At 50.0% G+C, this 11,216-nt stretch overlaps 1 protein-coding gene across 1 annotated transcript in view; it reads left to right on the top strand.

The window, feature by feature from the left end:
- Positions 1-219: 219 nt before the first annotated feature.
- MAPKAPK2 (MAPK activated protein kinase 2) overlaps positions 220-11,216 on the top strand; it is a 46,974-nt gene continuing 35,977 nt past the window's right edge. The window contains exon 1 of the mRNA XM_037824863.1: positions 220-830. Within this exon, the coding sequence (XP_037680791.1) occupies positions 549-830 (282 nt within the window). The 5' untranslated portion in view covers positions 220-548. The remainder of the gene's footprint in view (positions 831-11,216) is intronic.

Below are 11,216 nucleotides of genomic sequence, written 5' to 3'. Positions count from 1 at the left end.
CTCTTTGTGTGGCCTGGGTTGAGAACTGGGATTTCTCCCCACCCCTCTCCCTACCTTCCAGCCGCGGACCCGGGCCCTGGACACGCCAGCCGCCTGGAGTCCTCCCCTTTAAGGCCCGCGCGTCCCCCACACCCACGCCTCCCCGGCTCCACCCCCCTCCCTCAAGCTCCGCCCCTTCTGACCCTCCCCTTTAAGGGCCAGCCCCGGACGCAGACGAGGCTGTGACGCGGCCGCCGGCCCCGGGGCTGGGTACTTTGTCGCGCCGCCGCTTCCCCCCGGCCGGGCCCCCGCCATCCCGCGTTCCACGGAGCGCCAGGCCCCCGGGGGGGAGGGAGGGAGGAACAAGGGCCGGTGGACGCCAGCGGCGGACGGCGGGACCCACGGAGCCCCGCGACCCGCCGAGCCTGGAGCCGAGCCGGGGCGGGGAAGCCGGCTCAAGCCCGGAGCAAACTTCCCAGCCGGACGGGGGGCGGCGGGGACCCCGTCCGGAGCCGGAGGAGGGGGCGGCCGCGGGCCCTCCCGCCTCGGCTCCCGCGTCTCCGGGCACCATGCTGTCCAACTCCCAAGGCCAGACCCCGCCGGTGCTGTTCCCCAACCCGCCGCCGCCGCCGCAGCCCCCCGCCCCGACCCAGCCTCACCCCCCGGCCCAGCCGCCGCCGCCGCAGCCCCCGCAGCAGTTTCCCCAGTTCTACGTCAAGTCGAGCCTGCAGATCAAGAAGAACGCCATCACCGACGACTACAAGGTCACCACCCAGGTCCTGGGACTGGGCATCAACGGGAAAGTTTTGCAGATTTTCAACAAGCGGACCCAGGAGAAATTTGCCCTAAAAGTAGGTTTGGGGCCCGGGGGCGGGAAGTCGAGGGAGAGGGGTGGCTGCCGGGGGCGACCCTTAGCCCTCTGTGCTGGCCGGAGCGGACGGTGGCTTTCACGCGGTTGCGAAGCCGGCGGCGGAGTGGCCGCAGCGGGACTCTCCGGGACACCGAGTGGCGCGGAGTGCGCGGCTTTGGGGAGGGGAGCCGGGCAGGTCAGGTCCGAGCAGACCACGCCGCCGAGACCGAGCTTCCGGTCCCCTCAGCGGTGTGAGTGGCAAGGACTGGAGAAGACTCGTGAAGACTCTGTGGGAGTTTGAACGGGATCCAGCCGACCCGGGACGGTTGGCTTCGAGACCACTTCTGCTTTAACCTCATCTCAAGGAAGTGATTTTCAGGGGTTGTGGTTCCCCATCCTCTCCTCTCTCCTTTCTTTCTTTCTGCGGGCACAAAAGGCCCATTACTCATTGAGCTGGTTGGTCGGTTGGTTTGGAGAAGTCGTATCTCAGAGGTTTATTTAGCCTCGCTCCTTATTTGGGAGCCGGAATGTGTGATTTCACTTCCCTGGGCCTCGCAAGTGCAGTCGTACCGCGTTGGGGCGCGCTGGCCCTGGAGGTGCTGGGCTGGAGATTCCGCGGGGGCACCGCCCCCCGGGCGCGGGGGAGGGATTGTTTTGATCGGCCGGCAGGCCCCCTCCTCCTTCCTCCAGTGCCTGCGCGGCTCCAGATGGGAGGCCAGCAGGCTCCAGCGCGGTGTCTGCTGTTTCCATAGTTCCATTGATCATTTTAAACCGAGTCTGTAAACCACGACTTGGCTTGGTGCTGATTCCGCAAATCCGAGATGGTCACTTCAGTCCTGGAGATGGAAGATTGACGGACAGCAGGAGAGAGTGACCCCTTTGAGCTCAGGAAACCCAACCTTTTCTTTCTTTTGTCTTTGAGGGGGGTATGGTAAGAGTAGAATAGGGATTGATGTGAGAATACCTGTCTTAGAAGTTAAACAGCATGGACTTGGAAGACGAGATGAGGTGGGAGCAGTGTGAGCCGGACTTTCAAGGGTCACAGAAAAGTGGGTTTTCCCCTCAAAGGGGTTTCAGGTCAAACCACAACTCTAAAGGTGAAACATCAGATCTGTTTCCCCTGAGGTGTCTTAACGATTGGAGGAGGAGAAAAAATACTTCCTGTGTTATATTTTTCTCTTCCCCCTTAACCTCTACAGTTAGTTATATTTCAACAATTAAATACAAAACATATATAAGTTATGGATGGGCTATTGGAATATAAAATCAGATGTAATCAAAACAGAGCAAACATGTCCAATTCCCAGATATTAAGGCCTCTGAGATTCTTTTCTTGCTGCTTTCATTCTCTCTTTGGTTAGAGCTTTCAGTTATCTTGAATACTTTCAGTTTTCTTTGGTTTCTACTATAAGCTGTTGCTGTAGGTTTTTTGGTTGTTGTTGAGTATTTACTGTTGTAGAGGGAATTTGTCAGTATCTTGAAAACTTCAATATTTGTGTCTTAAGACTTTTTCTCCATACTCATAACTGGGGAAAGGGGAGAAATTGTTTGGACTGACTGTGGCTCTGACCTTGGGAAATGGAAGTGAGTAAATGCAGTTTGACCACAGTGAACCTGTAACCATTGACAAGTGGCAGGCATTCTTTCCAGGTGAGTTTTCTGTTGTCCCTTCTGAGACACCATCTGCCTTCACCCATCACAGTTGGGGACACTGGCTGTTCATTCTTTTAGATGGTGAGAATATTGTATAAAGACTTCAGGAAAAAAGCTCTCAACTTCTTTTCCTTATTCTATTTAATAAACAATACAAACACAAATCTACCCTCTAAAATCCTTTTGTATGGCATTTCAGGTTTCCATTGTAATTAATAGCAGTGTAATTTGGATTTTCCCTTTTTTGAATAGTTTCAAAAGGAAAATTCTAGAAATGTTTTAAATAACACTCATAGATAGTCTAGTGGGGTTTCATGAGCATAATTTATCCTTCTCAGGTTAGAGGTGGGTAAAGCTTGAAGTCAGAGTGTGTTTTGACAGGCATCCCGCTCTCAGATCTTATAAGTTGACTCAACTGTTAAATTGTAGATTTCCCACACATCTTTGTGTTAAAACTTAATAATAGAGGAAGAAAGAAGGGATGAGGCATAAGGAAAGTGACAGCAGTGTCAACAGCACTTCCATATCCAAATATTGGCTAAGGCATAATTACAGTTGTGGGGGGAAACTGGTTCAAAGGATACTGCTCTAGAGACGTTCACCAAAGAGATCTCTAGATCTTGAATTTTGATTAACTTAACCTTAGGTGCTGAGTAATGAGATGATTTTCAAAACTAGGAATGTTTTGATTGTAACCTGAGGGAGGAAGATGTGGGGCAGGAGGGATTGCCCAAGATGTCTGAAGAAAAAGGGAGGAGACCTCTTCTTTGCACAGCATGCCAAAGCCATTCCTGGGACTGATGAACCTACAGAGGATACAGAGGATAGGGACCCTGATGGAAGTTCTGAGTTCTTCCGTTTCACAGCAGTAAGAGTCAATGGGAGAAGGCACTGCCCAGATGCCCTTGCCCTCTCTGTGGTCTGGTGACCTGTTAGCCTGGATAAGTGAAATCAGTGCTTAAAAACATAGTCCCAGCTTGCCCTGCCGCTTCTCTCCCTGCACCTCAGAGATGTAACATTTAAATGCTTTTGGTGGGTGCTATGATCTCATCACATTGTTCCTCCTGGCTGCTTTTGCTAAGCTGTGAATCATACTCATATTTCCAGTCAGAGTTGGAAGGGATTTGAGAGGTTATCCCATGCAACCCCCTCATTTTATAGATGAGAAAATCAAGGTCCAGAGCGAGGGAGTAACTAGCTCCAGGTAACATAGCCATTCATTTGGAGCCTGGCTTAAAAAACCCCGAGATGCTTCACTCCCAGTCTTAGGCTTTTTTCCACTTCGTGGCTGCAGTGACATCGGCAGGCTAGGACATGGAACTGGCTGCTGCTCCCAGAGTCCCTCCAGCCTGAGGAGCTGCTGTCTCACTCCAGGCCCTGCTTTGACTGTGCCTGGGGGTGATCTATTGGTGGGTTTACCTCCTCACTAGCAACAGTCCCTGAAGCTGGAATGGCAGCTCATAAACCAACTTGGTAGTTCCTTGAGTTTTGGATCTGTGGTAATAAGCTTTTGTAAACCTTCTCTTCCCCCAATACCTTGCTTAAGTGAGTATTTGATAGAAATCTTACCGCCCCTTTTTTTTTTTGATACAAGAACATGGGAATTTTATTAACTCTTTCTTTGGTAGGGCCACTAGTCTCAACCCGCTTGTATATTAATTGGTTGTGTTCCCCATGAGGTTCCTCAGCTGCTTGCTCCTTCTTTGTGTAATAGTGTCTCTTAGGTGTTAGCTGAACAAATTTAATTAAAGCCAGCACTGTTACCCTTCTCTGCTCTGTGGCTGAAGCATGTTATTGCTTTATAAAATATGGCATGTTGTCATTACTTATCTCTGTTTATCTTTCCACTGCGCGAATTAGAGAAAACAAGGTCCTGTGGTTTCTTCTCCTTCTCTCCTTTCTCCAGGGGTCCTCCCTCCCCAGGTCACTTAAGTGTCACTGCAAAGTTACATCCTTTGGTGTTGTGAAGGGAGACGATGTGAACCTCTCATGGTTGCTCTGGACACTGTTAGAGGGCATAATATCCTAGGTGCAGAGCTTCCACCGCCACACCAGTCTATCCAGCACACCGCGTGCTATGTTGGAGAGCAAGGTAGGTAGCGTGGCTGGGTGAGGGGCAGTGTCCCATATTGAGGTCTGCTGGTATTCTGGACGTAAATACGAAGGGAGGAATGTTTCATTGGCCAGACCTGACTTATATCCAGTATGGTTACATATAGTTGAAATGTGCTAGCACCTACTGTATGCTTAATTGTGTTGAGGATCTAGACATATCAAGTGGCCTGTAATAATTTTGAGGTTATGAAATCTATTTGGGGAAGGCGAAACTAACACGTCATCTAGAGCTGCACTGTCCAATATGGCAGCCACTAGGTACATGTGGCTGTTTAAATTTATATTAGTAAAAATTAATTAAAGTGAATTAAAAATTCAATTACTAGTCACATTTCAAGTGGTCAGTAGCTGTATGTTGCTAGTGGCTACCAAATTGGTCAGTGCCCAGGAACATTTCCATCCTTGTAGAAATTTGTATTGGACTTGTCGGTCTAGAGGCTAAATTGTGTGGTTAGGAATATGGAAGCTTTGAAAGAGGGAAATCTGTGAGAACTGAAAGAGCTGAGGAAGGTTTCAGTTGAGGTGCATGGGACATTGCTGGGCGTCTGGGGACTGAGCAAGTCTGCAGGAGATGATGGTGAAGTTGGCCCAGGCTAGAGCTGAGGGGGAGAACAAGAGATGAGGTTGGTACAGAATAAGTGGGGCTAGTAGTTCAGGATTGGAGTCTTTATGTTAAAAACAGTTTTAGAGTGTTTGGTGGGCATGGAGTAAACTAACAGGATGTCATAAAGAAAGGTTAGGAATTACTGAGATTGGAGCTTGCGATTTTTTGAGAGAAAGATCTGGTTTCTGGTTTCAGAGACCCTGTCCCTCTCTTGGGAGGAGAATCCACATATGTCTGCCCTGTCCCTGGCCTTGACTCCTGTGTCCTGAAGCAGGGCTCTTGGCATCTACTGAGGCAGGATCAAAGTCAGGTCGGCTTATGCTCCATTTTTACTTGTGATTTGGGGCTTTGATAGAGCTTGAAAATAATCTTCAGCTAAGATGTGGATCAGTGGCTGCCAAAAGGTGAAAGAAAAGCCATCTCAGGCCTCAGGACCATGGATACTGATGGGTGTCTGGGAAATTTCCTTTTTGGGAGGATGGAGGTATCAGTATCCCATATCCTCGATTTGGAAGGTGTTTTGATACCTGGAGATCTGAGAAGTAGGGCCCTTATCAGTTTGTGGCTATTTAAACTGGTGCTGGGGATTCTGGGGAGGGGCCTGGAGGAGCCATCCCTGGCCAGATCCCGGGGGAAGGGAGAGACCAGCTTTTCTGTTGCTGTCACATGCAGAGCCCCTGGTTGCCACCATGGGGAGAGGGAAGGGCACTGTTATCTGAGCCTAAGCCTGTTCACCGTTCCTCAGCAGCCCGACTGTGCTCCCATCCAGGACTCTTCCCTAGTGGACTGATGGCTGTGGTCCAGCATTCACACTTTCCTGCCTCCCTCTCCTCCACTTCACGCCCTTCCTGAGGTCACATTGGATCTCTTTTTTGCCCCTCCTCCCTGTCCTGTGCCTCTCCAGAATATCTGTGTCCTGGGGGAGTGGGGAGGTGGGTGGGCTGGGCAGAGTCAAGCAAGTTGTTCTTTGTCTTTGAAGGGGCTGCAGCTGCTCTTGGTAATGATTTAAGGCCCATGGGTAAAGAGACACTTTTCTTAGCACCTCAGAGCCGACACTCCCAGCTCATCTTTCTTGACTCCTTCCCTCTTGCTGAGGAAGAGGGTGGGTCAGTCTGGAGAGGTCTAGTGGCACGATTGAGGTCTTACATGGTGTCAGCATCAGAGGTATGCCTTGGAACCCGGTACTCACTGCTCTTGGGTTCCTGTGGTTTTTTGGGTACCGGAGGTGGTAGGACTGGGATTGCGGACCTGGCAGGCAGTGCAAAGCTGTGCTCCACCAACCTATTCCACCTTGGAAACAGGGACATTGGTAAGGAGAAGGGGCCATGCTTCTGGGACAGCTTAATGTACACTGGGTGTGTAACCCAAATCTTTTCTTTTTCTTTGTTAGGGAAATACTGATATTTCATATATTAAGTATATGTGGATATAAATATTTAGAAATATTAGAAAGAGCCTATAGCTAGATTAGAAAGCAAACAAAACAAAAAAGGTTGTAGTCTTTGTGCCCTGTTAACTAATTGTGTGACCTTGAAATAGTTAAGTAAATTAATCTTTCCAGGCCTCCATGTACAAATCAGAGGGTTGTGCTTCTAGCACCTCCTTGGCAGTGCAGGGTGGGGGAAGGCTGTGCTGGAGGCAGGAGGTGCCAAGGGCAGGCAGGGCAGTTAGCTGACCTTCTCCATGCTTGACCCTCAGCAGTAACTGGGCCTAGTGTGGATGCCCTTTAGATAGACTCCAGGGCAGCCTGTGTCCAGTTAATTAATAATCATCACTGACCAGCTGCTCCTTCTCAGGAATGAAAACTTGGAAAGTGACTCCACAGAGAGGACGGGCTGTGTAACTCAGTGGGGCATATACTTTCTCTGTACTTGAAATCAGACGACTCTTAGTGGTGGCAAAAGGCAGAGATGGGGAATTCTTTTGTCCCCCCCCATTCCAATTTTCTCATTTGAAGTTGTGGGGTAAAACAAGGCTGCTGAATGGTTGTGCAGGCTATACCCAGCACAGGGGCACCTGACTGAGGGCATGAGTGAGGCCGGGAATGTAGCCCACTGAACACTTGCTAGCCTTTGCTTTCATGTGTGACTGGGTCCATCCAAAGGGTTGCTTTCTTCTAATGCACCCAAAAATGTTGGTATGGGCTAGGGGCTATCCTGAGGGGAAAGTTGGGGACTGATTCCCAAAGCTGATAAGGAAATTAGGGTATGTCCAGGTAGCACTTAGCTCCCCAGATAGGGCTGGGCAAGAAGAGACTTCAGGAGTGTTAGGAAGCAAAGGGAGAAAGAGATGTGTGATCATGTCTGCTCTCTTTCCTCTTCTTCCTGCCCAAGGCCAATGCTAGTGGTTTCAGTCCCTGGGTGTTTGGACTGTGGGTCCTGTGTGCTAGGCCATCAGATCTGGTTGGAGGAGGAAGAGAGGCACAGTGGAAAGGGTGATAAGGTTGGTGTCGGCCTCTGGCAGTGTAGCATACTGGGGGTCTTTATTCTGTGACCCAGTAAACATCTCTGCATGCCAGCCGGTAGATGGTAGAGGCTGGGAAAGGGCCTCAAGGTCAACTCCTATTTGTATCCAGTGTTCCCCAAGACTAGCCCACTGGCACACTGTGTGTTTATTCTGTTAGGAAGTTGAGCTGTCCAAAAGGGTCATATGAAAGGGCATCTTACTCATGAGGGACGTTTCCAGACATCTCCATGATCAGTGTCCATCCAGGACTTGACTGGGAGGTGAAGGGTAGTGACCAAAGGAGAGAGCTTTGTGGATGCCTGCTGGGAGCCTTTTCTGTCTCCGAGAAGATGAAGGAACAAAGGAAACTGTACTGTTGATGACCTCTCAGTCTGCCTTATCTCCACAATGGTTCTTTCTTTGAACCCGAAGCAAAGGTGAACTCTCTCCAGTCCCGGGTAGGGGAGGGGCCCAGAAGGAGAACTACTGACTATCCCCGTGCAGACCCTTCCTCCTCCATTCTCCTTCTGCTACTTACCCTCCCTGTCCCTCAGCAGGCAGATGATTGAGTTGATCACTTTGCTGCCATTTGATTATCCATATTGTTATGAGCTCCCAGCCCACACTGGACATCTGCAGCCTGGCCTCCTGCCCAGGGCCCAGTGCTGCTACCCAGCCCCTCTGTCCCAGCAGCTAAAAATAAATGTGCCACTCCTGCCATCTCCCCTTGCAGCCCAGGCCCTGGTATCTGTCCCAGGTCTTCCTGTCATGCTGCAGAACTGTTTATCGCACTTTTCTTTCATGCCTTCTTCACTTGTCCCCTTCTCCCCCAGCTTGAGCTTGGTAGGTGGTCAGGTGCCAATTCAGTATGCTGAGTGCTGGGAGAGGAGCTGTAGTGGGTGCTCCTCCAAGTATCTAGATTTATGTGTATAAAGACTCTATCAACTGCCTTGCTTATTCCCCATTAGATGAAGGGTTAGACAAGGAGGAGGGTGAATAAGTTCACCAGAGTCGAGGAGACTTTCTACTGTGCTCGCCTCCAGCGCTGGTTCCTTCTAAGCTCCACCCCTAAGCGGACCTCCCTCTCAGTCTATGGTGATGAGTAGGAGAGCCCTGCATCGAGCATAATCTGTCCCAGGTCTGCACCCTGACTGCAGCGTTACTGAGCGTGCTGCCTGCTGAGGACTCCTGCCCTGTCACTGCTCTACCGGCCACCTCCACAGTGTGGGGCTTCAGGTTACCACATTCAAAAGCATGACCTCATCTCGTTGGCTTCCAAGACTAACTGGGCCCTGGCTCTCAGGGCCTCCTTCCTGTGTCAGGTCGTGACCCCTCTGGCCCTCCCTGCTCTGCCACCTCTGTCAGATGTTCACACAGAGCATGGGTCTCTTTCGCCTCCTGACTGGGTGTTGGGGAATGGGGGCAGGGGTATCATTAGTCTGTGTCTGTTGAGGTGTGGCCTCTTCCTCTACTGCCTGGGGGTCTTGGCGACCCACAGAGCATGAGGAAAGGGGCTCATGTAGCTGGAGTACCTGCTTAGCTGATAGATACTGGGGAGAGTATTTCCTTTAGTTTTGCTTTGCCATTCTCTTCTTTCTGATTTTTCTAATTTGTGTAGCAGGTGGTGGTACTAATTATGGCACAAGAGTGTTCTTTGCTGGCTTTCTGGGACTCAGGCCTATTTGGGGGAAAGGGTATGTGAGAGTAATAGGAGCCAAAAGGTAGGACTTGGGGGACCCTCTCTTTTCAGATAGAGTTACATACTCAGGACCCTGTCTCCCTGACTGCCTTCTCCCGTCTGTCCTCCTGGGGCCTCATTTCCTCAGCAGAGAGAGATTTATCTGCCAAGGCACATTGGTCTCTGGAGGGGAGGAGTTGGGTGTAATTGCTAAGAGTTTATTTTTAACTCTGACAGAAGGAGCCCCTGTCCTTGGAAGAGTTGTACCCTCTCCCTTCTCTCCCTATTCCAGGCCTCTTACCCTGGCTTCTGTAATTCTTTAGAAGGCTACTAGAATTTGAAAGGCCAGGCTTCACAGTAGCTGGGGAAGGGAAGCCTCTCTAGGCAAAGAATTTGCAAATTGCTTGATATGCCTGGCCCCTGCAGAGCTCAAAGGGTCTGGTGGGGAGGGGGTCCTGGGCGTCCTGGGCATGGGTGTGAGGAACGCAGAGCATCCTAGCAGGTAGGCTGGGGCAGGGAGTGGAGAGGCTACAAAGGGTCGTCCTGTGCCTTTCCTCTCCCTACTCTCCTCTCAGGCACCTACCGGGCTACAACGAGCAGTATACTGACCTGTTTTGTCAATACTCACGTTTACAGAGATGCAGAGTTTTTGTTATTCCCCCTAACTGCGAGGCATCATTTCTTTTCCACCAGCGCCTCCCTGGAGCTCTCAGTGATTTCTGCCATTTGATCTGTCCTTCCCCTGGTAATGCTCTCCGGCAGGAGCAGGAGGGGTATGAGGATCCCCTTCTCCCATGTCTCAAACTGTCCTGATTTCTCCAGCTTGTTTTCTGGTTACCATGGCTCAGATTCTTTTTAAAAAATAAAGTGGGTTTGAGGTGTAAATAGAGAGGGAAGGAATAGAGAGTAATGGGGTGTGGGGGCAGGTGGACGGTAGAAACGTGGCTGACTCCAAGGACCCTCAGCCATGAAATGAAGGTCTTGCCCCTCAATTTTGTGGACTGTGGTGGGGTATTAGTTTCTCTAAAGCCCAGCTCTGATCATGTAGCTCCTCAGCTTAAATCCTTCAGTGGATTCCCTTTGCCTGTTGGATACATGAGCTATCTAAATTCTTCCGGATCTGGCCTCAATCTGTTTGTTTGTTTGTTTTATTTGAATGCATGCTAAGTTTCAGCTCTCCAGTGGCTTATATATGCTGTTTCTTTTACAGGACTCTGCTTTCCTACCTCACACCTTTGCCTGTTGTATGCATCCTATCTAACCATCTGTATCCTCTCCCCTCCCCCCTTCTCCTTGTCTAATCTATTTATTCTCCCCTGCACAAATACTGCTCCTTAAATGAAGCCTTTCACACTCGAAGTAGTTCTCCCCATTCCTCCCTGTCAAACTTGCCAAGACGCTCTTAAACCTTTTCTTTCACTTTTTAAATGTATTTCTCCATGTGCAGGGTGCTCGTCTAGAGATTGTATTGGATTGTAAGTTCCTTGAAGACCCAGAACTTCATTATTTTTGTAGCCTTTTATTTCTATATAGTGACTATACACACATTAAAAAAAAATTCATATATATCCTGGCACTGTGCATTACACAATAGCTGCCTAACAAAGGGGTGATAATTGAAAAATAGTGGATGCTACCTTACCTTTCATAAGTATAAGGTGCTAGCAGTGTTCCTCAGTGTTTGGGGGTGGTGGCAGCTCTGCTGGTGGGACGATGCTGGGCTGGGCTATCAGAGCCTGAGCTGGGGGTATAGTGAAGCTACTGTCCCTGTTCTCCCTAAAAAACAATTCTTCCTTCCTCTGGGAAGAATTTCCACCCCTCGTGGGTGTGGGTCTTAAGTCTTCTGGGCATTTCTTCCCTCTGCCCACCCAGATCTGCTGACTCAAGCTAGC

The sequence above is a fragment of the Choloepus didactylus genome, chromosome 2 (genome assembly GCF_015220235.1).
Source record: "Choloepus didactylus isolate mChoDid1 chromosome 2, mChoDid1.pri, whole genome shotgun sequence".
Classification (NCBI taxonomy): domain Eukaryota; kingdom Metazoa; phylum Chordata; class Mammalia; order Pilosa; family Megalonychidae; genus Choloepus; species Choloepus didactylus.
This window is presented reverse-complemented; position numbering and strand designations above follow the sequence as displayed.